This window comes from Pseudonaja textilis, chromosome 1 (assembly GCF_049901715.1).
Source record: "Pseudonaja textilis isolate UNSWEBS1 chromosome 1, rPseTex1.2, whole genome shotgun sequence".
Taxonomy (NCBI): Eukaryota; Metazoa; Chordata; class Lepidosauria; order Squamata; family Elapidae; genus Pseudonaja; species Pseudonaja textilis.
In genome coordinates, this window is record NC_141990.1 from 17,795,641 (window position 1) to 17,821,852 (window position 26,212).

The 26,212-nt window shown below is 39.7% G+C and overlaps 1 protein-coding gene across 2 annotated transcripts in view; it reads right to left on the reverse strand.

Moving 5' to 3' along the window:
• CAMKK1 (calcium/calmodulin dependent protein kinase kinase 1) overlaps positions 1–26,212 on the reverse strand; it is a 127,425-nt gene that overhangs the window by 42,865 nt on the left and 58,348 nt on the right. For both annotated transcript variants that reach the window (XM_026708422.2, XM_087926972.1), the window contains exons 3-9: positions 22,254–22,301; positions 15,825–15,878; positions 13,690–13,741; positions 9,607–9,740; positions 6,845–6,881; positions 3,580–3,601; positions 1,861–1,949 (exon numbers count right to left, since the gene is read on the reverse strand). In XM_026708422.2, coding sequence (XP_026564207.2) covers positions 1,861–1,949; positions 3,580–3,601; positions 6,845–6,881; positions 9,607–9,740; positions 13,690–13,741; positions 15,825–15,878; positions 22,254–22,301 — 436 coding nt within the window. The remainder of the gene's footprint in view (positions 1–1,860; positions 1,950–3,579; positions 3,602–6,844; positions 6,882–9,606; positions 9,741–13,689; positions 13,742–15,824; positions 15,879–22,253; positions 22,302–26,212) is intronic.

Sequence of the window (26,212 nt, forward strand, 5' to 3'; positions counted from 1 at the left end):
CTTTTCTTGTGGCATTCCATTTTGGACCATCCTCTTCATAAAATATGCTTTTTCTGATTTCACTGCAATTTAGGCATACACAGAAAATGTTTTGTTCAGCACCCTTTAAACACAATGGTATGGCTTGGCTTCATTCCTGGAGGTGTCTTGTTTTTAAAACTATATTTAGGACACAAAATAAAATGTAACATAAACAGCCAAATTAAAAAAAACATTTTGTTATATATGTGTATTGAATTCAGTGTGGTTTGTATTGCTGTATTTTTTTATTCTGTACTATGTCTGGACACCTACTATGTCAGGTGAAATATAAATATTTGTAGTACTACGGAAATAACAAATAATTATAGTATGAATGTCCCAGTGTGAAATAAACAGGTTCAGAAGCTGCTTAATTAAATCTTCGAACTAAACTAGTGTAAACAAGATCTTTTCCATTAGTATTGGATTCAGTGCTTTGAGAGAGAAATTCTAGAAAACTGCAATAGAATTGGTCTGTGATTCCAGGAAACACAGTTGGGGATCAATAATAGCACTTGGTTACTTGCGGTTTAAGCCCCAGGTATTGTGTTTCCTCTCTTTCTAAGCTTGTTTGTTCCAGTCAGGATACAAATGGTTCCCTAGGGAAGTTTGCGGCAACAGCACCCACATTAACCGTGCAGTGTTTCCAAGATATAATCAATAGGTGTAACACTTCATGGAAGGAAAGAAGTCAGGGATGGTAAAACATTGATTTCCCATTCTTGTCACATCAGCTGGAACCATTTCAACCTCACAGAGCTTTTGCTGCTTGTTTTCATTTTTAAAGAATGTAAGGTTTCTGACTCTAACATATTCTATGTCAGGGCTTAGAGCAAAAATTGGACAATAGCAGCCATATGTAGAAATGTTTGCAACGGAGAAGCCTAAACATACTATATAATGGGAGAATAAATAGATAGGGACTGGAAGTCACTTTCATTGAAAGGAATATTCAGCTTCGATACTGATTTGATTATGATCAACCAATTTGCAAAGATTGAGCCTGGGGCCCTGGATGTAGGACAGAGCCCATCTATTGGCTTTGTTAATGGTAGTTCATTCATTCATTCCATTTCAATTTATAAGTCAGCTCATCTCACTTCCATGTGATTCTGGGAGGTGTACTCAATTAAAGCACAAACTAGCAATCACAAAATTCAACATTAAAATCAATTAAAAGCAGCTAAACACTACAATTAATATTTTTTGGATGCTCAACTACTTTGGGTTTTTTTTTTTATATTGTATGTCTTTTAACTAGCTTTGTTGTCAGTTGCCGAGAGCCACATATGTGAGGTGGACAGCTATATAAGTCAAGTCAAATCAAGCCAAGTCAAATCAGATCAATTGGGCTCTTTCTCTGGTGGGAATTCTTCATTCTTTTTCCTGATATATTTCTTCATGATTGCTTAGAAAAATAAATAAAACCCTAGAATGATTGATAAATTCAACTTAAAGTACAGTCTAATCATTTCATTCAGCATTAGTGTCATTTTACAAAGTTACATGATATTATAGTGCCCACTCCAACAATGAAGGCTGCTGAACCTTGGCTTAAGTTATTATGAACCAACTTCTGCTCAGAAAATGATATTATACAATTTAACAAGGGTTATGTAGACTGGTAGGTTTGTCACAGCAAAAAGTACTTTCACTCCCCAAACTTGAGAAATTGACTAGATCTGAGCCTCCTCTGCAAATGTTTTTGAAAATATGCTAAAATGTATGCATGAATTATGGTTCCTTTGCTGGAGGATCGTTTCAGTGGAAAGGAAAGAGGCACATCAAAGGGGGGGAAATTCATCAATGACAATAACAACGCTGTTGCTTTATACTCACAGTACTCAATGCCCAAAACAATGTCTCTGAAATAAAGCCAAGCTTGTTCTTCAGAAAAAGGATTGTCACACGGCACCTCCATGACAGGCCTAAAAAAAATTGGGTGCAAAGAGCAAGACAAATACTTTACCAGACTGTAACAGCCATTTTCTTCTGTATTTTTAATTATTCTGATGAGGTAAGCCTTGTGAGACTTGTTCAACAATTCATTTTGCGATGTTTCACTGGGAGTTCATTTTTATTTTTGATGTTGAGTGTTGTCTATTGCTTTTATGAATGCCAAATTGTAGAATGTAGCTTATGGGATGATTAGGTGGAGGAACCAATCAAAGCATAGCACACAGGCCACCTCCTTCCAGTTAACAGTCCCCCAAAATGGAGAAGAGGGATTCATAGAAACATGGGGTTAGGGTGGACTTTTAATCTCTCCCTGTCCCTCTGCCCAAGGCAGCAATCCCAGGAGTGGGATTCTACCAGTTCTGACCGGTTCTATAGAACTGGTTGTTATGATTCTGCGCAGTTTGGAGAACCGGCAAATCGTGCCCCTGGCTGGCCCCTCTCTTCCCCTCTCTGCCCAGTTAGTCCTTATTGCGCATGCGCAACATTGCGTGCATACCCGACGTCACTGACTGCGTTCTTCCCTGCCCAGTCACTCCTTAAGGTATTTCTCCCCCTCCCCAACGATTTGCTGTTCCTATGATCAGCTGTGCCGGGATTCCTGTTGCTGTCTTACTGCTTCACCCAGGAGGCTTCCCTGAGGCCAGGAAGGCAAAAAATGGAGGGGGGGGGGGCAAATCTCCCCCCTCGCTCCCCTCTACCCCATTTTTTGCCTTCCTGGGAACAAAAACGCCCCCGGGGAGGCTTCCCTGAGGCCCAGAAAGCCCCAAAATGGGTGGGGGGATTTGCTGCAAAAAAAAAGCCATGCCCACCCAGTCACATGGCCACGCCTACAGAACCTGTTGTTAAAAAATTTGAATCCCACCCCTGAGCAACCCTCAACCATCTCAGACAAATGGCTGTCTAACTGTTTGCTCGAAACCCTCCACGGACGGAGTCCATGACTCCAAAAAATATTGGGTAAGCACTGAACTCCAAGAAGCAGTGGCTGTTCCATTGTTTAATATCTCTTACAGTTGGGAAATCACTCCTTATTTTGAGTTGGACCTCCCGGGAAAGCTTTATCTATGGATTCCTGTCCTACCCTCATGCAATAGACAGAGTAAACCCACACAGTCTTCCTTGTGACAGCTTTTCAAGTGAGGGACTCACTGGATTCTCAAGGAGTTGGGAGGTGTACATGGAATAAGAGTCAAAACAGCCAAAATGGCACCCATGCCTATTTTTTTCAAAGTCTTGTTTAATGATGCCATAACTTTAATGGTGCTGATACAGATCAACCAGCAGATGTTGCTGCTGAGCAGAGCTTAAGGCCTATTAACAGTCATGCAATGAACTCTGATAGCAATACCATTTAGGCCTATGTACCGCTCCATAGCCCTTTATAGCATTCTCTGGGGAATTTACAATCTAATTATATTTTGCATATTGCCCTCAACAATCTGGGTTTTATCAAACTTGGACGGATAGAAGGCTGAGTCAGCCCTGAGCCCTGTAAGAATCGAAATTCAGGCTGTGGGCAAAGTTTGCTTGCAATACTGCATTTTTAACACCCAAACTTGTTAGGTTTTACACAATCTTTGTTTATTATAGATTACTTACCCCTTTGGGAGGAGATCGAATGCTGAAAAGAAAGAAAATCGAATGCTGAAAAGAAAAGACAGCTCCCAACCAAGGCACTTTTTAGAAAAGCAATCCTCCCTGAATTAATTTCCATCTAAGGTCTAATACAAAGCATTTCCCTAAGATGATGTTATAGAAAAGGTCCATAAACTTAAACTGTTAAACTTAAAATTGGTTGGGAGAATGTGCTTGTAGGAAAAATCAACAATGATATTAGCATTTACATTACTAACTTTATACTATAGCAAACAGACCTTCAAAATAAGAGTTAAGCAAAAGCATTCTTCATGAAAGAAGTTTTAAGAGTTCCAAACAAAAGACTTTCAGTTTTCACTTTTATGATCACCCATTTCCAAAGTCCTGTAGTAAACCTATTTGTACAAAATGGGGCAACCATTTCTTTGATTTCTCAGTGTTTCCAGAGAAAAGAGAGAATCTATTTGCCTGGAGTCATCTTTTTGCAAATTTTAGCTTTTGAATGCCACTGGTGATTGTACTGTGACAAAGAAAGGACATCCTCTAAGTCAGGGGTGTCAAACTTGCATCATCATGGTGACATCATGTGATGTATTGGGACTTTCCCCCCCTTCGCTAAACCAGGTGGGAGTGAGGCCAGCACGTGACGCATCTGGCCTGCGGGCCACGAATTTGACACCCCTGCTCTGAGTGATGTGAATGCAAAACATTTATTAGAGTTTCTTTTATTTTGCCTTAATGGCAGGCAGCCTCAAAGACTAGCAATGGAAATTTGTTTTATGTCTATTTGATAGACTACTTCTCCCCAAATACATCTACACGCTTCACCAGGAAGGCAGGACACGTTGCTGGTCTCAACTATCATCTAGTGGGACCTAGGAAAAGAGCCTTCTCTGGGGTAGCTCCCTCCCTTCGGAAATAATTTCTCCAGAGATAAGATTGGCCCCCATCTTGTGGCTTTTCCACAAAGCCTTGAAGACATGGTTCTGCCAGAAGATCTGGGGACCCCATTTGGGGTGGGGTGTGAGGAGGAGGGGTTTGAATCATGAATTTTAAACTGGATTTTGAACATCATACTCCACCTGCATTCACTACATGTGAGTTGGTCAGTTATATAACTTCATTTAATAAATAAAATATTTCCAGTCGAATTTTGATTTAAAAAGCTGAAAATTATGTAGTGAAAAATTATATATTTTTTTTCTGTTTCAGAGTTCTCGGGGACCGCAAATTAGGACAGAGTCCTGTATGAGGACCAGGGATTGAAGTTGGCCAATCTCACTATAGAGTATACTGACCTCATCTGTGGTTTTAGAAAGATACTGAGTGACCACACAGCACATTTCTGAAGCCATTAAAAGTGACAGCACTTATTTTCTGATGCCACTCTAGAGAATTCTGCAGGGGAAATATTGATCACTAAACCAGAGAACCACTTTGTGGTGCATTAGAGAACTCTTTAAAAATAAAAACAAGAAAAGAGAAACTGAATTCTGTTTACAAAAGAGAAAAGAAAAAGACAATGTTATTTAAGAAAAACCCCTTACTGCAAAATAGGCATATAAGAATCAACCCCATCTAGTTAGCGGCATCATATAGAGGGGGGATGGGGATGGGCATGGCCAGCTCAACATAATTCTTGTTGGGGGTACCTGTGGTGGCCTGAGTGCTTTGCCAGTGCAAACAGACTCCCAAGCTCAGTTTTCGGCTGCCACAGCCTCCTGCAACCCTTTGCCAGTGAAAATGGAGCTCGGGAGCTCCCAAGCTCTGTATTCTCTGGCAGAGGGATGCAGGAGGCCATGGCAGCTGAAAACGGAGCTTGGGAGCCCGTTTTCTCTGGCAGAAGCACAGTCGGCAGGTCCTTCACTGTTTCCAGGGCGGCCCCATGGGCCAGATCTAAGTAACCCCCAGGCCGGATCTGCACTCCCTGGGCCTTGAGTTTGACACCCCTGATATAGAAGGTAAGGAAGATAGAGATATTAAGGAACCATTAACTGGGGAGAATAGAATAGAATAGAATAGAATAGAATAGAATAGAATAGAATAGAATAGAATAGAATACTTTATTGGCCAAGTGTGATTGGACACACAAGGAATTTGTCTTGGTGCAAATGCTCTCAGTGCACATAAAAGAAAAGATACATTTGTCACATAAAGAGGCGGAAACATGTAAGTCCAGAACAGGATAATATTCAGAAATATCTCAGACAGACACAGGTATTCTTTGACTTACAACCAAAATTTATGTTGCTAAGTTAAGTGAGTTTTGCCCCATTTTATGAACTTTCTTGCCACAGTTGTTAAGTGAATCATAGCAGTTGCTAAGTGAATCCAGCTCTCCCATTGAACTTTGCTTGTCAGAACGTTGTAAAAGGGGATCGCATGATCTCAGGACACTGCAACCATCATAAATATGAGTCAGTTGCCAAGCATCCAAATTTTGATGACCATGGCTGTAAGTGTGAAATGTGTGAATAGTCACTAAATGAACTGTTGTAAGTCGAGGACTACCTGTTTCTCCCTAATTCACTGGTGTATAAAAAGGAGAGAGGGTAGAGCACAACCAGATCTGCAAGATTTTGCTATAACCTATCTCAACAGAAGTAACCTTAGCCTTTCTGCACAGTAAGTTCTTGGTCTGATTTATCTACTGGTCTTGACATATCACCATATTCTTGATGGTGATACCAATCCCCCACTGCAAATGATTGCCCTGCTTCAGGATAAATAGGAATATGGTCCTAAATCAGTGGAAGGTGCTAGCAAACATAAGTAGAACTATATTAATGTCCTCTTCCCCTTAACCAGGGGTGTCAAACTCGATTTCATTGAAGGCCGCATCAGGATTGTATTTTACCTCGGAGGGCCAGAGTGGGCATGGCCAGAGTGGGTGTGGTCAGCTTGACACCACTCGTGTCAGGAGTGCCTGTGGTGGCCCGAGCCCTCTGCCAGAGAAAACAGGCTCCTGAGCTCCATTTTCGGCTGCAATGGCCTCCTGTAAGTAACCCTTTGCCAAGGAAAACAGAGCTCAAGAGGGCTGTCTGCAGCCCACCCGAGTTCTGTTTTTGCTGGCAGAGGCACTGCAGGCCAGTCTTTCGTTGTTTCCAGGGTGGCCCTGTGAGCCAGATCTAATCATCCCGCGGGCCGGATCTGGCCCCCAGGCCTTGAGTTTGACACCCCTGCCCTAAACAGATTGGGTGCTGTATGAACCAAATAGTGTCAGTCTGCTCCAGGATAGCCATTTCTTATATTCTTCTAGATTACTCACCCATGTATAGATTGTCCTCTGCAGGATCATCCAATACCTGAAAAGAGGAATATATCTACTTCAACTTCTCAACCATCATTCACTTTTATCTCATAGTACAGGCAGTTATTAACGTAATTCTCCCCATCCTTAAACTGTTTTGACACTGCTACTCTCAGAATTACCTATATTGCCTAGGAATTCTAGAAATTATCATCCCTGCACACTTAGGTTGTACTAGATAGGGAAAGAGTGATTTAACTACCCTGACTGGGACAAGAGAACTGTAGTCCAACAGATTTGGAAGGAATCAGGTAAGCTATAAACTTTTTATTTTTATACCAACTCAAAGTACAATACAATAAATTCCATGAATACAGCTTGAGAAAAAGATTCAATCTGTTATTAAAGGGTACATGAAAACATGCTAATTTGGGGGAATCTAGAAATGAACAGATCCGATTATGCAGACAATGGATCTGATGTTTTCCCTTTTGCTCCAGAGGGAAAAATTAAAATAAATTTGTGGGAATTACAAGGCAAACTAATTTCATCAAAATTTAGGGAAATCAGCCCAATGATTACAGCTGTTTTCTTAGAAGCAACTGCCTTGAAAGACAGTAGCCGGACTGTGTCCTTGAGCCAGCCGTTTTCTCTCAGCCCTAGAAAGGAGTCAATGACACACCATTTTTGAAAAACCTTTCCGAGAAAATTTAGGGGCATGTCTAGACAATTTCCAAGAATCAGACAGGACTGAACAGAAGACAACAAGAACTGGGACTTTAAATACATGCAGTTACAAAATGCTTTCAACTCCCTCAGCACTTCTGCAAACTTGCTCTTGCCAATTCTTTATTGCTAATACACATGTATGCATGGATGACACCTTAAAAAAGTGACTGTTTGTATTGCAATTTCTGATTTGTTTTATATTTCCTTTCTTCTTTCAGAGGAGAGTTCTCCATTGAAGAACACATGTCCCTTTGAACATTGTCAAAGAAGCAACAGGATAAACAACAGAGACACTTAACTATGATGAAAACTATGATTTCTTGATACCAACAATTTCCTCCTTGTCCTCATGATACTTCATCTTGTTCTAAGCTTATGAATGGGAATAAGTCCTTTATGAATTATGAATAAATCACTACTAACTGTACACATGCTAAAGTTGTGTTTTCCTCCTTATTCTGAAACCATCCAGCAGCAGCCTCAAAATGCATAAAATCCATTATATTTTACTATCCATTATTTTGGAAACAAAGTCAGGTGACCAGTAGTGAGAGTACTGAGGGAGGCACTTATTGGGTGTTTTTGCTTAATGTGGGCAGATGCCCCCGCTCTAGTCTCTCCTGCTGCCTTTATTCTTTCTTTCTTTCTTTCTTTCTTTCTTTCTTTCTTTCTTTCTTTCTTTCTTTCTTTCTTTCTTTCTTTCTTTCTTTCCTAAAGATGTGAATGCAGTGGCATTCAAAGCTTTTTAAAAACTACTTGGGCAAACAGATAGTCCTTGTTTGGCAATGACAGTTGGGACCAGTAACTCTGTCATTAAGCAAAGGGGTCACCAAGTTGGAAATCATATGACTCGTACACCTCATTTCTCTGCCCTTTGGAATGTTCACTCCAGTACTGGATAATTAGTAAGAAGGGAAATCATATTTGCATTTACATTCATTGCAAAGTAAGGGATTTCAAGAGAGTGAGCAAATACATAATGGGGAACGCACATAAAAAAATGATATAGTAGTGTTGGTGGCCCCAAGTCCAATCAGGGCTGGCAGCTGTAAGCATACTATACAAACAACAGAGTGTATTCCCCACTGTGTGCCTCCTTACTCTCTTATAATGCCTTCCTCTCCGGTCTCTGTGATCTGTGGAGGAAGAAAAGAAACAGGTCTGACCCAGGACACCTTGCCTATAATTTTTTTTCTGCCTCCCCCTACATAAAGCAAGAGAGGGATTACAAGAGAGTAAGCAGGCACACAAGGGGAGATATATAGCAATTGCATGCTCAGAGCTGTGGGAACTACTGGATTTCTTCCAATGTGTATTCCTCATCGTGAGTCTGCTTACTCTGTTTAAATCTCTTTTTCTCCGATCTCTCCACTGTGGTGGGGGTGAAGTGCAGGGATACAAAGAAAAGCAACAGGTCAGAACAGCATGTACTACTATAATAGTGATCATTTGTCTGATGTTGCAAAGGTTGTAAATGCAGGCATTCATTGCAAAATTATTTATTCAGCACCATTGTAACTTTGAACGTTTGCTGAATGAAACAGTTGGTAAGCAAGGACTATTTATAAAAGGGCCTGAAATAGTATAATAGCCAGAAAAAGCATAACCCTGAAATCCCAGGAACAACCTTCTGCACTTTTGCCTTTAGAACACAAGCCAGACATCTGTAAGTGGTGACTATTTAAAAAAGTGAAAAGAAAAAAACTCCTTTAAAAGGCTGCTTTTTCAAACAACCACTGCTAGCAAGCAGCATTCAACTTTGTTCAAGATTCTTGTCTATTTTCCAGACTTTACTCAAGTTTTGTTATGTTTAAACAGGATCTATGAAGAGGTCACAAGATGCTGAAATATGGGCAAAGTGTTTACTCTGTTCATATAAAAATCAGAAGAAAAACCAACAGCAAAAAAAATGAAGAAGTCTTGATCTGTCATGCTCACTTTGAAACCAAAACTAAAAAAATCCAGAATTTTAAAATCCAGGAAGAAATTCAATTAAAGGGAGTTTTGGAAAATCCCAACCTACCTCATGCACAGAACACAAGCAAACAAACCTCAATCAGCTTGACAATGTTGATATGGTCCAACTTCTTCAAAATTGCTATTTCTTGATATATCCGATCTAGAGGGGCCATTGGCTTCATCTGTCCACTTGCAGTGGTTTTCGATCCCCGAGGTGGAGGCCGGCCTTTGGTAATGAAATTAAAAGACATCATGTGCTGAGAACTAGTTTTCATGTTGCTTTGATATTGATTTTTTCCCCTAGCTTTCAGGGATATCTATGAGAACCAAGAAATATATCCAACTAAATTCAGATACAGTTTACTTCTTCGATGATCTAGAATTTTGCATCAGAGATTACAGAACTTGCGACAACAAACTAAGATACAGTGCAGAGCTACTTAATCATTCATACACATGTTCTTTCTCTGAAAAAAGAAGCCAAGTCTGTTCACATCACTCTGAGACCAATAAATCCAGGAAGCAAAGCCAAAAATAGCAATTGCACTTCATTCAACCCTTTCTACTTAAAAAAAAACAACCTAGTAAATCCAGTGGACTAGTTTCTGGTTTAATCACTCTTTGAGGAATCCCCCTGAAATCAAGAAACAACAGACAAGAGTTGCTGAAACCCTTTTAATTTCAACAGAACTACCTCAAGTACAATTTAATTATGAACACACTGGCTATGTTTGTGTAACACACTTAAGACATACTACAAGATACTACGCCTGGTTACTCTTAATTTTCATTAATTTTATTTCTTTAGCATGTTGTGCAAGTCCAACTAATTTTGTAGAATTTATGATTCCAATAATTGTGCATACCCCAAAAGCAAGTTAATGCAAAACCAGACCTAGAATAACTTCAGACTTGGAATAACTTTGTCACTTTGAATGTACACTAATCGGCATACATTAAATGAAATTTATAATGAATGCTCTCAAAGTGTCACCACCTCCAAAATACACTACATGAACATGATAAAATAAACAAACAAATAAATACAAAATTATGCATATACCCACATGCCCACATATTTATTTGTTTATTTAGCGCATGGTAAATACATGGACTTATAGTGGTTCAAATGTTAATGTCCAGTCCATCCAACCATTCAAGGACAGGGTGGTCTATGTTAAAAAAAAAACAGACATTGGACCAATGTAAGCTCTTGATGGACATTCGGACACAATGTGATGGATATTTTGTCGAGGAGCACCACAGTCCCACTGAGGGATAGAGACAAGACCCCATTTAAACAATGAGTCCTGGTAGACACCTTGTTGGGTACAGATCCTGTTCAGAGTTGACCAATGCTGGTGAAGAAGATCAAAACCTGGCACCTTTTGTGTAGGCTCATCTGCATAACTGCTTGTATCTGGGCGTTCAACAGCCCAGTTGGCTTTCCACTGTGTGTTGATGTCAAAGTTGTTAAAAAGCTGCTGAGAGAATGCCAGAGAGGGCTTTCTGGATATACCCACATATATTATGATATATGAGGTTACAAATGTGATGTGAAATAAAGAATATAAGTGATATTGCGACTTTCCAAATACTGCTGAATTCCAAATTTATATCAACATGGAAACCTGCCTCAAAAATAGTAACTCTGAGAGGGATCTTGGAGTCCTAGTGGACGATCACTTAAACATGAGCCAGAAATGTGTGGCAGCAGCCAAAAAAGCTAATACCGTATGCTAATACTTGCTTGTATAAACTGAGGCATAGAATCAAAATCATATGAAGTACTAGTACCACTTTATAAAGCCTTAGTAAGGCCACACCTGGAATGCTGCATTCAGTTTTGGTCACCAGATTACAAAAAAGATGTTGAGACTTTGGAAAAAGTGCAAAGAAGAGCAACTAAGATGACTAAAGGCTTGGAGACAAAAACATGTGAAGAATAGTTACACGAATTGGGTATTGTCAGTCTAGAGCAGAGCTGTCAAATTCCCGGCCCACAGGTCGGATGTGTCACACACTGGCCACACCCATGCCCAGTGTAGCGAAGGGGAAAAAGTCCCAATACATCATGTGACACCACCGTGATGACGCGAGTTTGACACCTTGGTCTAGAGAAAAGAAGGACTAGGGGTGACATGATAGCAGTATTCCAGTATTTCAGGGGCTGCTAAAGAACTTATTTTCCAAAGCCCCAGAAAGCAAGACAAGAAACAATGGATGGAAACTAATCAAGGAGAGAAACAACCTGTAATTAAGGAAACACTTCCTCGCAGTGAGGACAATTAACCAGTGGAACAGCTTTGCCTTCAGAAGTTGGAGGTTTTTAAGAAAGATTGACAGCCACCTATCTGAAATGATATAGGGTCTTCTGCTTGAGCAGGGTGTTAGACTAGAAGACCTCCAAGGTCCCTTCCAGCTATATTCTGATAGATTGCTTGCTCTATGAAAACCATTGGGACCTTGTAGCCAACAATTTTTGGAGGGTCATATATTATCCATTCCTATTTTAAGTGTCCTTCTGAAAACACAACCTTCTACGCAAACATCTCCACATACTGTCAGGTATTGTGCATTGTCAAGTTTCTTTGGCATTTTCAGTGACAACTAACCTACAGCACATTAAAAAAAAGTAATACACAATGCCACTGTCAGGCTGCCAAAAACTGCTTAGTGCTTAGATGTTGTTGGCATTGTAGTCATGGAAAAAAGATGCACTTACAGTGATGCTTTTATAGTCCACTAGAAAAGAGCAATCTTTCCTCGGCATTTCAATAAATTACATTTCCAGGAAGAAAGTACCAAGTCATCCAATATTATCAGACCATCCTTTCAAACTAGCCTAACAGTTTAGATACCAAGTAAGCTTTGGTTAATTTAAAAGCAGATGTCATTTCCTATGGCATACAAAAGAAGAATGGAAATATGAGCTTGAAGCTTACTATAATACATTTGTATTGGATGTGATCTGTTTTACCAACGTGCTTTTTAAGAAGTCTACTTTTTGTAATACATTTTTATTGTTTTTTTTTCTCTTCTATTCATTTTTTCATATCATCTAGCTGGAGTTCCACTTTTCAGTGAAAGCACAGGGTATGAATTTAACAAGTAAATGTGAAATGGAAAACTGCAGTGCCTATTAACTACTGAGCTGTGCTTTAAAATTAAACTTAATTAATCCAATCCCACATTGCCCAGGCAGGCAATTTTTTCAGCCTTAAGTGCCATATAGCTTGCCAGGTTAAGCTGGAAAAATATCAGGAGTGCATAACATTTAATGAGTGGTACGTGGTAGTTGCATGCCAGAAAAGGGAAAAAGGAATAATTAGTATGTTTCCAAAGAAATGAAGGTGATATCATTCAGTCATATAGTGAATGAGTTAGGATTCTCTTTTGTCCCCCAAAGAACAGTTTGGTAGCAGCTTTTGGAGAAGTAGGGTAGACCCAAAGATTTGGGATACATAGGCACCTCTGAGGACGCAGATTTACAAACTTGACATAAGGAATGCAGATGAGGCTGTGTATTTTTTCATTTTTTACACATGAGCACATGGATATAATGCTGTAGTTCCCTTTGTTTCTCTCATTCACTCTCACACAGCACCCTCATTTACTAAGTGTAGGTTGAATAAAAGCAAATCACCTGAAAAATGTACACCTCATAAATTCTTGGCATGTAGCAGGACAAAGTTTCATTTCAAGAAGAAATGAATGCAAAGAATTTATGAGGTATGGTCTTATTGGGTGGATATCCATCCATCCATCCACCCATCCATCAATCCATCTATCCATCCCTCCATCCATTTTATTTCCTTATTGGGAGATAGCTTGGTGTAGTGGTTGAGACACCAGGCTACAAACCAGGAGACTGTCAGTTCCATCTCTGTCTTAGCCACAAAGCCAATTGGGTGTCTTTGAGCCAGCCAACCTCTCTCAGCCCTAGGAAAAAAGCAAGGGTAAAAACCACTTCCAAAACTTTCAGTCTAGCCAGTTTCCAAGGATTGTACTAACTCAGAGGAATATACATAAATACTGTATATCCATGTACACAACAAATTTAGTGAACCATTGCCATGCAAAATATACAACATTGGGAGTAAAAAAAATTAAAATCTAACTTAAATGGAAGAGTTTGCTGTGTCTTTATACATAAACAAGGCACAGATACCTACGTGGAAATCCATATTGTTTTAACAACTTCTTCTTTGAGAGGACCTTCATGGCCTGCAGGCAAAAGAGAAAGATAATAACATTAGAAAAGCTATAGGAGTTCCTATAAGAGGAGAAATTTGTTTGATGCCTCTGACAAGAACACCAAATGTTGGTGGTAGAAGTTGGTCATCTAGGAGGAGTCTCTGCTCCCTGCCAGGATATCTATATATATAAAAGCAAAATACCACTCACACATCATCACAAAATCTCCAGAACTGTAAAGCCTACAAACTTGAACTTTGGCACGTAGGTTCCTCTTGGTTTCTAGGTATTCAGTAAGAAAGGATTTTTCAAAATGACCATTTAGTATTTCATATATACTATTATTAACACGCTCTGATGCTAAGGAGTTCTACTCTCCCTCCCCACCTGAAAAAAATCTGTTCCAAATGCAAAACACAAGCAGAGGAGAAGAGTTTCAGTTTCAGAGCACCAAGCAGCTTTAGTACAGAACGGTTAAGCTAAGCCACGCCCAGGCTCCTTGCTGTCTCCTTCTTGCTCACACAGCAAATATTGTTTCAGTTTCCAAACAGCCCTCAACACTGTCACACACTGACAGGACGCTAGCCAGATGAATACCAAATCGATGCTGATAGGCAGAGGCACAATTTCTCCCCATCTTATTTTCCTCCCCAAAAACTAAGCCCAATGACATAGTTTCATAGCAAAGCACGGGTATAGAGCTAGTCTAAAATAAAGGCATATTGTCATTTCAGTTGGGAGTCAATTTTTTTAAATAATCAGAACTGAGGTGCTTAAGGAAGCAGCTAGCAAGAAGCCTTTGATGTTTGTATCCTGGCCTGAAAGTCCCTGCCCAGGACTTTTCTTTTTCAAGCAAGAAAAAAATGGTCATATGCCCCCCTATCAAGAATCACTATCATGCATGGAAGAAAGATTACTCCATCTTCATCCCACACTCATAAGCTTTTACACTAATGATATTTCAGAACAGCGTTCTTCAACCTTGGCATACATAATACGTGGGAATTTCCCACAGTTCTGGGATTTGAAGTCTATACAGCCTAAAGTTGCCATAGTTGAGAAACAATATTTTAGAAGAATGTAACTACTTCTTGGCTTCTTGGTACAAGTCCAAGCAGATTTTGCTTGTATATCACTAATTGCGAAAGTGTGCAAAAAGGGATGTAGAAAAACCAGGGGGAGACAAGAAATCTAACTATTCCTAGTTGTCAAAATCACAATGGTTCCAGAAGGGGTGAGAAGCTCTTGCAAATGATATGTATGTGATAATTATAGGATTACTGCAAAGTGGCAATAAAGAGAACATGGAATTTGTGTCAATTTGAAAAGTACCTTGACAATTGGAAAAGCTTGGAAGAATTCACCAGCCATTAACTAATTATGTAATACTGTATGTAGCAATAAAATTCAATTGTATTTCCTTTCCTTTCCTTTCCTTTCCTTTCCTTTCCTTTCCTTTCCTTTCCTTTCCTTTCCTTTCCTTTCCTACAGTATATATATGCAAATGTGTGTGTATGTGTGTCTATTCAATATAAAAATATACCAAAGGAGAGCCAGTTTGATGCATTGTCTGGTGGTTAAGATATCAGGTTAGAAACCAGGAAACTGGGATCTAGTCCCATCTTTGACAGAAAGCGAACTGGGTAACCTTGAGCCAGCCACTCTCTCTGAGTCCTTGGAAAGAGCAATGGCAAACCACTTGCCAAGAAGGAACTTTTTCAGACAGTCTTCAGGAATGAGGGAAGAAAAACTCGTGATTCTAAGGCACAAACAAACCAACCAAAACAAAGATGGAAAATAAGTAAGAAAGAAAAATAAGAACATAATTTTGTCATTCTTTCTATTGAGAAATTATTCTCTTACTTTTAAAATATTGTTCAATGACTCAACAAATCTGGAAAGCCATTTTGGGTGGGAGATTATTATTGTTATTCCAGCTCAAAATGGAAATGGGGAACATTTTAAGTGATTAAAACTATAACCTAGGCAACTTTCCCAAGCTGTTACCTCTAACTGTGTAGGAATTCAAAGGTATCGAATAAAATGTCCCATTATTGTCCCATCTCAGTCTCATGCATGCAGCAGTGGATCAGCAGAGGCCTTTAAAACTTACATAATATTGATCATCATTTTCATTGTAGGCCAGCTTCACAACTCCGTAAGAACCCTAGAAATAAACACACAATCAAAATCAAAATGGGTTGTTTAAGCCTCTTGTTTCACTGAATTGCTCCAGGGAAAGATTCAGTCTAAAACTCTGTTTCAGAAATTGTCCTGTAAAACCCACTCCCCACTGTTTCTCCCTTCCATCTGGCATTTTTTTCATTCCTCAATTCCTTGCTTTGGGGATAGATTATGGAAGCAGATTTTGAATTTTTTGTAGCCTCCCCCGCAGCCTTCCCTGGTGGTGATCTGAAATATGGGGATAACGTTTTTTCTTACTTCCAAAATTAGAATTTATGCATTTTTAAAAAAAGAAAAAAGAAAGAAAGAAAAGAAAAACCACGATCATTTCTCATTCAAAACCCAGAAAAGTCATTTTCCTTCAATGCATTTTGCATCTATGTACCCCCGATCATCCCTCAAACTTCCCCTTTCCATTAAATTTCCTGCAGCTTCCTAGTTATATAGTTTTTAAAATTAATTTATAATATGACATACAAAGAGAATACAAAAGCAAATATGAGGGAAAAGGGAAGTGGATAGTGGGGGAAAGCAGGGGAAAAGAGGGGAAAGGTATTAACTTCAGACTCCTTTGGTGCAGTAAAATAAGGCATTAATATCTACCCTCAACTGTTTACTTTTTCTTGATAATATAAACTAGCCATTTCTCTAACAACAAATCTATCTAACCCATAAAACCCAAAATCAAAAAGTCATTTTCCTGCAAGGCATTTTGCATCTATGCACCCCCAATCATCCCTTGAACTTCCCCCACTCCATTCCACAAATTTGCTGCATTTTCTAATCCCTGTAAAAATAATCTGGTCCATCCACTGGTCCACCTCAGATGGCCTTTCCTTTCTGCTTGGGTAAGGAACTGAAGTGAAATAAAGCACTGTGTTTGGATGCTGTCATCCAGCAGAACAAGGCTGGGGATCTGTTTTTGATCTCTGCCAACTTTTCAGGCTGCCAAAAACTGCTTAGTGCTTAGATGTTGTTGGCAGCTTTGCTCTAAAATGTGGTGCTATTAAAGAAGATAATTTCTCTCTCTGATGGTTGTACCCTTCCAGTCCCAATGCCTGTGGTTTTATTATTCTCATTGCATGGAATGGTAAAATGATAGACCTATTATTCTTCTCCAGTCAGGGGGAGACTTGTGTTTTTCTTTTCTCCACTTTTTAAAACCTATGTGTTACCTATGTATTTGGTATCAGGAAGAAAAAAAGTAAAAATGCAGGCCATAAAAAGGGATTGAGCAGCCCAATCAATGCTAGATTACAAATTATCCTAAACTGGTCCAGCATTTTACATTTTTGCAGCAACCCAATTCCACCCATATTGAACAGTTGACATGGGGGCTTTACATAAGAAACTTTTTCTACACCTTCTGAACATTGACATGGTGTCTTTACACAAGAAAAGTATGTTCTCCAGACAGTCGAGGGTCAATATTAAAAATGTATTGGACATTTTGGACTATTGTACTTAGAACAACATGAAAAACAAGCAGTGTTGATTTTTCTGAATACTTCATGCAGGTGCACTACAAAGTGATATTAAATATCCTGTGGTGCCTCTTTGAATTTCCACAGTGCACTAGGGCATTTAGGTACAGAGTTTGGGACTGGGGAGGGGTTAAAGGCTTAAACAAGTGGCTGCATTAAAGGTGATTAAAAGTCTTTATATCATGTTTCAACACTCCAGGCAGACAGCCAGAGAAAATCCTCCTAGATGAAAAGAAAAGTGGAACAGTAACAATTACAATTCCCAGGTATAATTATAATGCCAACCAATAATTATCATTTGCTTACCTGAATGCTTTCCTCATGAAAAATGGGGGTGTTTAATACTACAATTTTATTTCCAAAATTATTACTTGCATTTTTGAGGATGGAAGTGTTTACAAAAATGCTTGTCCCCTGATGGAGAATTAGCTCTGAAACTAAGCAAGGTTGCCTGGCCTTGAATGGAAGATTTCCAGAGATTACCAGGGCTATAACCTAAAAACTATTTTTAAAAAATTGAAAAGGCAATGGCAAATTAGTGATATTTTGCAGCTAAGCTATTTGGATGTGTCTGTAAATTCTCTCTCTCTCTCTCTCTCACATACACACACACACAAAATCAAAACCTGGAAACTTTATATAATACAAACCTAAAGTTGCAGACAAATAGTTCTAAAATTGATTAATAATATAATCAACAATGTTGACTTTTGGCTCTACAATTATACAAGTCCACTGATAGAGCTGAATGGACATTTGTCATCATTTGTTATGCTTTTGTGTTTCTGATTAAATCCATCTGCTAAACTTAATATTAAAGCTTAAAATCTTCTTAATTACTAGTGTGTTCATGGCCTCTGGATCCTCAAAGAACCAATTGTCTGGCATCTGGCCATTGCCTGACATTTAGCAATACAAGTATAAAAATATAGCCAGAACACCATAGTGAAAGACCAAATAAAATATAAGTAGCTGTCAAGGTCGTTGTTTTGAATATCAACACTATCTAGAAAAATACAATGATAAAATATTGGACAGTATAGTACTTGGAGGGCATTGGTACAAACATCTTAAAAAATATAATACATAAATCATAACCAGACTAGAAACTAAATCATTAAAGTTTTAGAATAACTTAAAATAACTTTATTCTCACTTTGAATGTACACTAATCGGCATACATTAAAACAAAATTTCATTGCATACAACTCTCAAAGAGTCACCACCTCCAATATACACTGCATAAACACGACAAAATAAATAAATAAATACAAAATTATGCATATACCACATATATAATATGACACAGAGAAACAACACAGTCTAGTTTGGATGCATATATGTACATGGCGATAAGAAATGAATCTTGCGAGTTTACCAGATGGATGGCATAGGGAACAAGGCTGTTATAGAATCTGGCAGTCCTGCTAGAAATACTTTGAAATCCCCTCCCAGAGGGGAGCAATAGAAACAGACTGTGAAGCCCCTACACCTTTGAATGAGCTCTTCAGTTTATAAATATCGGTTTGCTGTGTGAGGTGTATTTGGGGAGGGTTCTCGTGACGACGAAAGAACTCTGGACTTGCAAAAAGTCTACTTTGCATCAGGGGAAGACTAGTACTTTATGGCTGATAAAGGAATACATGTTAAAATTGGAAATCTCAAGATATTAAAAGTGCCAGATCTCTTATGAAAGGAACGACTCCATCAGATGATAGATGGAGAACCGGAGAGAGATGACTTGCAGAGATGACTTTATTCTACCTTATCTTTTATTAGGTATTTACTGAGCCATTTTGGGAAGAAAAATTGCCTGTTTGGCTTCTGATCACATAAAAGTACTCCTCAATTTACAACAGTTCATTTAGTGACCGTTCAAAGTTAAAACGGCACTAAAAAAAGTGACTTGCGACCATTTTTCACAGTTACAACTTTTGCAGCATCCTCATACTCATGTGATCAAAATTCAGAGGCTTGGCAACTGGTTCATACTTATGACCGTTGCTGTGTCCTAAGCAGGGATGGGATCCAACCAGTATAACTACTGGTTCTGTCACTCTGCGTTGCATGTGAGTCACGCGAGTGCAATTTATGACCTGCTGAGCTGCCCATACAGCTGAGCAGCGCTGCGTGCAAGTGCGTAGCGGTTGAAAAATCCCCTTTTTCCTGCTTTTTCAACTGCAGCTGTGCCACGCAAAGCAGCTGCAGTTCAAAACGCAGGAAATAAAGGTCAGGTAAGAGCCCAGGCAGGTGGGTGGGCCAAAACAGCAGCAAACATAGAACTGGTTCTGTGTATGCTCTCTGTTTGCTGCTCTTCAGAGCAACCGGTTCTACAGAAGTGGACAGAACCAGTAGAATCCCATCCCTGGTCATATGGTCACCTTTTCTGACTTTTTGACAAAGCAAAGTCAATGGGGAAACCAGATTCACTTAACAACTGGGTGACTAACTTATCAACTACAGTGATTCCCTTAACAACCGTGGCAAGGAAGTCATAAAATGGGGCAAAACTCTCTTAAGGAATGTCTCATTTAACAACAGAAATTTTGGGCTTCACTGTGGTTATAAGTCAAGAACAACCTGTAATTCATTCAAGGAACATATGTTCAGTATTAGAACAAGCTTGCTCATTCTCGCACTCAAGAACCCATCCCTTAGTCCTTTTTCCCTGGCTTTCAAGTGTAATGCCTGTGGGGCCAAAAATGTCCACAAAGATCTAGCAAGCTCCAATCACACCTAAGCTTTATGTTAGATTCTTTTAACTGAAAACAATGTTAAAAATGGGAAGTTAGCATACTACCGAGCCAATCTTCAATTAAAGAATAATCTTTCCTCCAAATAATTCTTCTGAATTAGGCTATTATTGGTTTGAATTCCAAGCTTGGCAATTTGCTTGCAAACATTTCGTCACTATTCGAGGAGGCATTGTCAGTGCATTTTGAATTGTGCTAGTCTCTCAGAACACAGCTCTTTAAATACTTTTTATGAGATGCAAACTAGTCTGAACATTGTTTGTTCTGATATTTCTGAGTCATGGTCTGGTCTGTTTTCAGCTTGCTTGATAGTTTGAGTGGTCGGTTGTTGTTCTTGAGGCGTAGTCCGATTTCTTGTGAGCGGATGGGTTATAATTTTGTGGCTGCATAGTGGGGTGCCTGTTTGTTCGTTTTAAGTGCTACCTTCAGGATTGTGATTGATGCAGTTCTTTTGTTCTCAGCAATTGGTAGACAGGGTCAATATCAATGTGTCTGTTTATTGACTTATTGGTGGAAAACTGGGCTTCAAGGCACGAGTGGGATTCAAATTTTTTAACAACCGGTTCTCTGGGCGTGGCTTAGTTGGTGGGCATGGCTTGGTGGCCATGTGACTGGCTGGGTGTGGCCAACTCAATATCACTCACATCGAGGCATGCATCTCCTCGCCTGGCCTCTCATGACTGTGGGGATGCTGCAACAGTCGTAAGTGTGAAAAATGGTCATGAGTCACTTTTTTCAGTGCCACTGTAACTTTGAATGGTCACTCCACACAAGCAAAGTACTAGCAAAGGAGGGGGAAAAAACTCCAGAGAAGTTTCTAAGACAGGAAGTCTAGTCCTGCCAAGAATGTAATAAGGGTTAACGGAGAGGCAGTTTCTGTAAGCAACACCAGAATGTTTCCTTCCTGCCTTCCTTACAGGATTAGGCCAGTAATTTCTTCTAACAACCAATTCTCCAAACTGCTTAGAATGTTAACAACTGGTTCTAGCGAATAGGTGCGAACTGGTAGAATCCCACCCCTGATCCCATCCCTGCTTCAAGGACTTCTCTTTCTCTCCTTGATTTCACCTGGGTTACAACTGTGGTCCCGGTTAGATCAAATTTGTGACCTTCTGAATTTCTGTGGACTGATATGAGGGATAGTAGATCATGTCTTCCGAAAGCCAGGATGTGTTTATACAGTTGGGTTGGGAGCATTCTTCCTGTTTGTCCAACTTGGTTCTTTTTGTAGTTGCTGCAATGGATTCGGTATATGACATCTGATCTATGGTTTGTTTCTATCTGCCCTTTCAGTTTTGTCAGAGTCTGCCTGAGAGTTGAGGTTGGTTTGTGGGCTATTATGAGGTCAAGCACCCTCTTCCTTTCGAGAAGGACCATTGCACCATAGTAGAAGTAACTGAAGAGAAAGTGAAGAACTCAGTCAAGACAATTCCTAGTTTTCCTGCTGTGGTGAGTATTAATAGTTGCACTATTAAAAGTTGCTCTCCTCCCTTTTTGTAGTTGATAGTGCTTATATGCACTATCGCAGCACAGAGCTAGGTGGGTTAGTTTATCTTCTTTTTGCTCAAGGTCAGTTTGGAATACAGGCTTCCCCAACTTACAATCATAATTGAGCCCAGAATTTACGTTGCTAAGTGAGAAATTTGTTGAGTTTTATCCCATTTTAGGACCTTTCTGGCTGGGATGCAGTGGCTCAGTGGCTAAGACCCTGACCTTGTCGATCAGAAAGGGTGGCGGTTTGAATCCCTAGCACCACGTAACAGAGTGAGCTCCTGTTACTTGTCCCAACTTCTGCCAACCTAGCAGTTCGAAAGCATATAAAAGTGCAAGTAGAAACATAGGAACCACTTTGGTGGGAAAGTAACAGCGTTCTATGTGCCTTCGGCGTTTAGTCATGCTGGCCAAATGACCACAGAGACATCTTTGGACAGCGCTGGCTCTTCAGCTTTGTAACGGAGATGATAACAGCCCCCTAGAGTTGGGAACAACTAGCATGTATGTGCGAGGGGAACCTTTACCTTCACCTTAGAACCTCTTTAAAATATCCAGCAATCTCACAGTTAATTTTAATCTACATTCTATCCAACCCTGGGGCAGAAAACAAGGTGCTATAAACCTTACCTTTCCTATTTCACTTTTCAGTTTGTATTGATTCAGCTGCACACAATCCTGTGGATTAAAAAAAAAGATAAAACAAGTTAGCACGGGATGGGGAAACAAAAAATAGAAAGTGAGATGTAGCTTCACTTATCTCTAAGCTCCTCAAAATAATGAGAAGTGACAAATATATTTTGGGACCTCGCTCACTAGGGAAGATAACATATAAATATGTTTTAGGCAGCAATGCTTCCAACCTGCTTCTGTTAAAAAAAAGATATTATAGCAACAGACAGAAGAGACAACTTTGCATGAAAGCAGTTGCCCAAGTCTGTTCCTAGAGGAGAATAAAGTATCAAAAATCTTCCATTATTTTGTGTTTTATTTCAACCTTTTTGGCTTTAGAATCTGGTCAACTTTGATTAAGTTCAAAATGAAAAACCAGATTGACTATTTTTACTGGACAGGAGGCAGTGGTGGTATTCAGCACGTTCTGACCAGATCTGGAGAACCAGTAGTGGAAATTTTGAGTAGTTTGGAGAACCGGCAAATACCACCTCTGACTGGCCCCACCCCTGTCTATTCTCTGCCTCCCGAGTCCCAGCTGATTGGCTGGGTCTTCTTTTGTTGCCCTGCACAGGAGAACGGAGCTAGAAAACAGGTTAGTGGGATGAGGAGGGAATGGAGATTTTGCAGTATCCTTCCCCTGCCACGCCCACCAAGCCATACCACACTCACCAAGCCAAGCCCAAAGTGGTAGTAAAATTTTTTGAATCCCACCACTGACAGGAGGGTATCCAAAAAATCTCAAGGCTGTTGACTGTACTGGGAAATTGAAAACATCATTCCGCAAGGTGACTACGTCTGTGTCAGGACTGCCGGGCTGTTACACCTGCAATGCTTCCTTGGATGCCAGTCTGCCATATTGCAACAAGCAGGAAGGGACTGTGAGGTGGGCAGAAGAGCGGGGGCAGAAGTTGGGGGTGCGAAACTACTCTTCGTACTGTCCTGTGAGAACCACCGGCTGCTCCAAGGTCACTTGACAGAATGCAGCACCAGCCAGCCCGGGACTGTTACCCCCTCACCAAAAAATATTTGAATACCAGTAGACACTAATTGATAACTAAAATCAGTGGGAAGTGGGAAGCCAGGGGAAAAGTTAACCAGATGCTTTGGGCTTTGCAACGCTGTAACCACTTGGCTTTAGTAAAGTGTATTTTCTCTAGCCACGAGTTTGAGAGACTTTCTTTCCTAATTGACCGACTGACACTCTGATATGTCCATAAAGTAACTTCCTCTGGGTCAGATTTTATTTTCTGTAGTATTTTTACCACAGCACAGGAGCTGATACACCGATGTTTGAAATACCTTGCATATGGAAGGGAATAAACAATGGAAGGAACTGAAAAGTTACATTAATAACCCATGGTTTTGGAATTAATCCTAACAGTGCTACTAATCAAACTATTATTCAAGGGGAAGAGGATTTGAAGCAGCTTTTGAAAAATGGCAGCAAGGCAAGGGATAGGGAAAACATTTTAGTCCTGTTTACAATAGACAAAAAGCTCAAATTTCATAGAAAAACAGTAAAAGATAATTGAACTTGATTAAGGCAAGATCTCAATTTCTGAAGTTACAAGCCATATATCGTATTTTTCAGACTATAAGATGCACTAGGCCATAAGACACACCTAGTTTAGAGAAGGAAAACAAGAAAAAAAATAGTTTTTGGCCTCCACATGTACCGTTTATGCGCTCCCCGGCATCCAGAAGCACTCTGCAGTCCAAAAACGGGCCCTGAAGAGTGCTTCTGGATGCCAGGGAGGGCAAAAATGGGACACAGGATGCGTGGAGGGTTTGGGAGGCCAAATACGAGGCCATGTTCACTCTATAAGATGCACAGACATTTCCACCCCCTTTGGGGGGAAGTGCGTGTTATAGTCCAAAAAATACAGTACATTAGGGAGAAAAATAGAACTCATATGAGGCTGTGAGGTTCTCTCCCTCATTGGAATAACCCAGTTTCGGGGATACTGGAGTTGTATTGTATTCTACATTTCTGATTCTACCTGCAACCAAAGGCTGGACCAGGTTATGTTTCCCAACTGGGGCTTTCTAAAGATGTATGGATCAAGTGCCAAAGCGACACTGTGGCCATTGCTCAGATTTTTAGGTTCACACACCTATAGGGTCAAGAAAGCTAGCATAGGTGATCTCCAAAGGCCCTTCAAGTCCATGGTTTTATTTACCTTTGATTCTATGCTGTTAGCACTAAATCTCCTGCAGTGAACATGAAATAGGAGATGATTATAATCCTGTGAAATGTGAATGACACGAGAAGGAACAATGGGTTCCTTTGAAATACGGAAACAGAATTCTCGGGAAATAATCATCACCCTTCCTGCTCTCTGCCCTGCCCCATAAATAGCTACTCATAAACAGTCAAAAGAAACCTTTTCAACTTCAAGATTGTGTGGATTTCAATTTCCAGAATTCCCCAGTCAGCTATGAATTCTGGTAGTTGAAGTCCACATACCTTAAAGTTGTTGAGATTGAGAAACAGGGTTTTTTTTTTTAACATCTTCCTATTTCTATTGAAGAGTGTTATTGAAATTATCTCCGCATGGAACTGAGTACCCGTGTCCTACTTTACAGAGGTACTTGAAGTCTGCAGTGGGGCAAGAACATGAAATATGACAGCATTCCATAAACAGCCATTTCCAGAGTTTTCTGCTGCCTTAGGCAAATGCCAATATCGCTAAGTGTGTTGGGTGTCAAATAATACAATTTGGGTTATGACTCATAATGGACGATACAGAAGTAAAGAAAACTTAGATAGCTCATTAAGACTCTATTGAGCAAACTGATTACAGCCGCAATTAACATTGTAACCACCAACATACAGGGTGGTCCTTAACTTATAACTGTATTTACAACCTGCTTCTGAAGTTATGGGTGTGTGGACAACTCCTCTCATTGTCATGTGACTGCATTTTGGGTGCTTGGTGATTAGCCCACATTTACAGTGTCCCAAAGTCATGTGGCTACAATTTACAATGTTTTTGCTGAAAACCTGCATTTACTTCTAGTTTTTAGCAAATACAGCTGATAGCTCACTGGTTTAACGACTGTGTTTGTTTAATGACTGCTGCAAAAAAGAACACAGAATCAGTCTGTCATACGATGGCCTGCTTTATGACCATCATGACTTGTGACTGTAATGGGTAGGCTCCATTACAGTCGTAAATTGAGGACAACCCATACTAATCAGGAAGTATATCCCCTTAAATAAAATAGCCCTCATTTCCAAGTAAAGAGCCATGTGCCCTTTGGAAAAGAGGGTTCAAAGGAACACTTCCTTTTAATTCAAATTCAATTTGAATTCAATTTAATTCAAATTATTCCCATCTGGAACAATGTACATTATTGTAGAAGAGGCGTTCTTCCTTGCCTTACATCCTTTGCACGAAATGCCTCATCCTCATTTGCTATCCAGTTAGAAAGTCTCACCACCAGCCAATTAAACAGAAACTCTCTTGTTGATTAAAATCCCTGTGGGTCATTAAGACAAATTACAAATGATCTAAACTCCGAAACTCCATTTATTGTAGCATAGCATAGTGAGAGGCCTATGATCTTCCAGATGCTAAAATAAATTTCATCACATCTCAGCAATTAAGATGCAGACTGGAATGGAAGTTAGAATACAGAAGCATTCTAAGTCCACAGGGTAGAGTTATAACTTGGTTTTTGGAATAGCCTTACTGGATGACTTTTTGACAAATTAAATATGGAATTCTTGATCAGTGAACTTTCCATTACTTGATTCTGGCTAAAATGGATTGCTTACAGTTTAAATATTCCTAATTATTTCAAGGTGAGAGCAGTTTGGTTCAGGCACTAGGCTACAAACATGAACACTTTGAGTTCTAGTCCTCTCTTAGGTAGAAAGCCATTTGCGTGACCATGGGCCAGTCACTGTC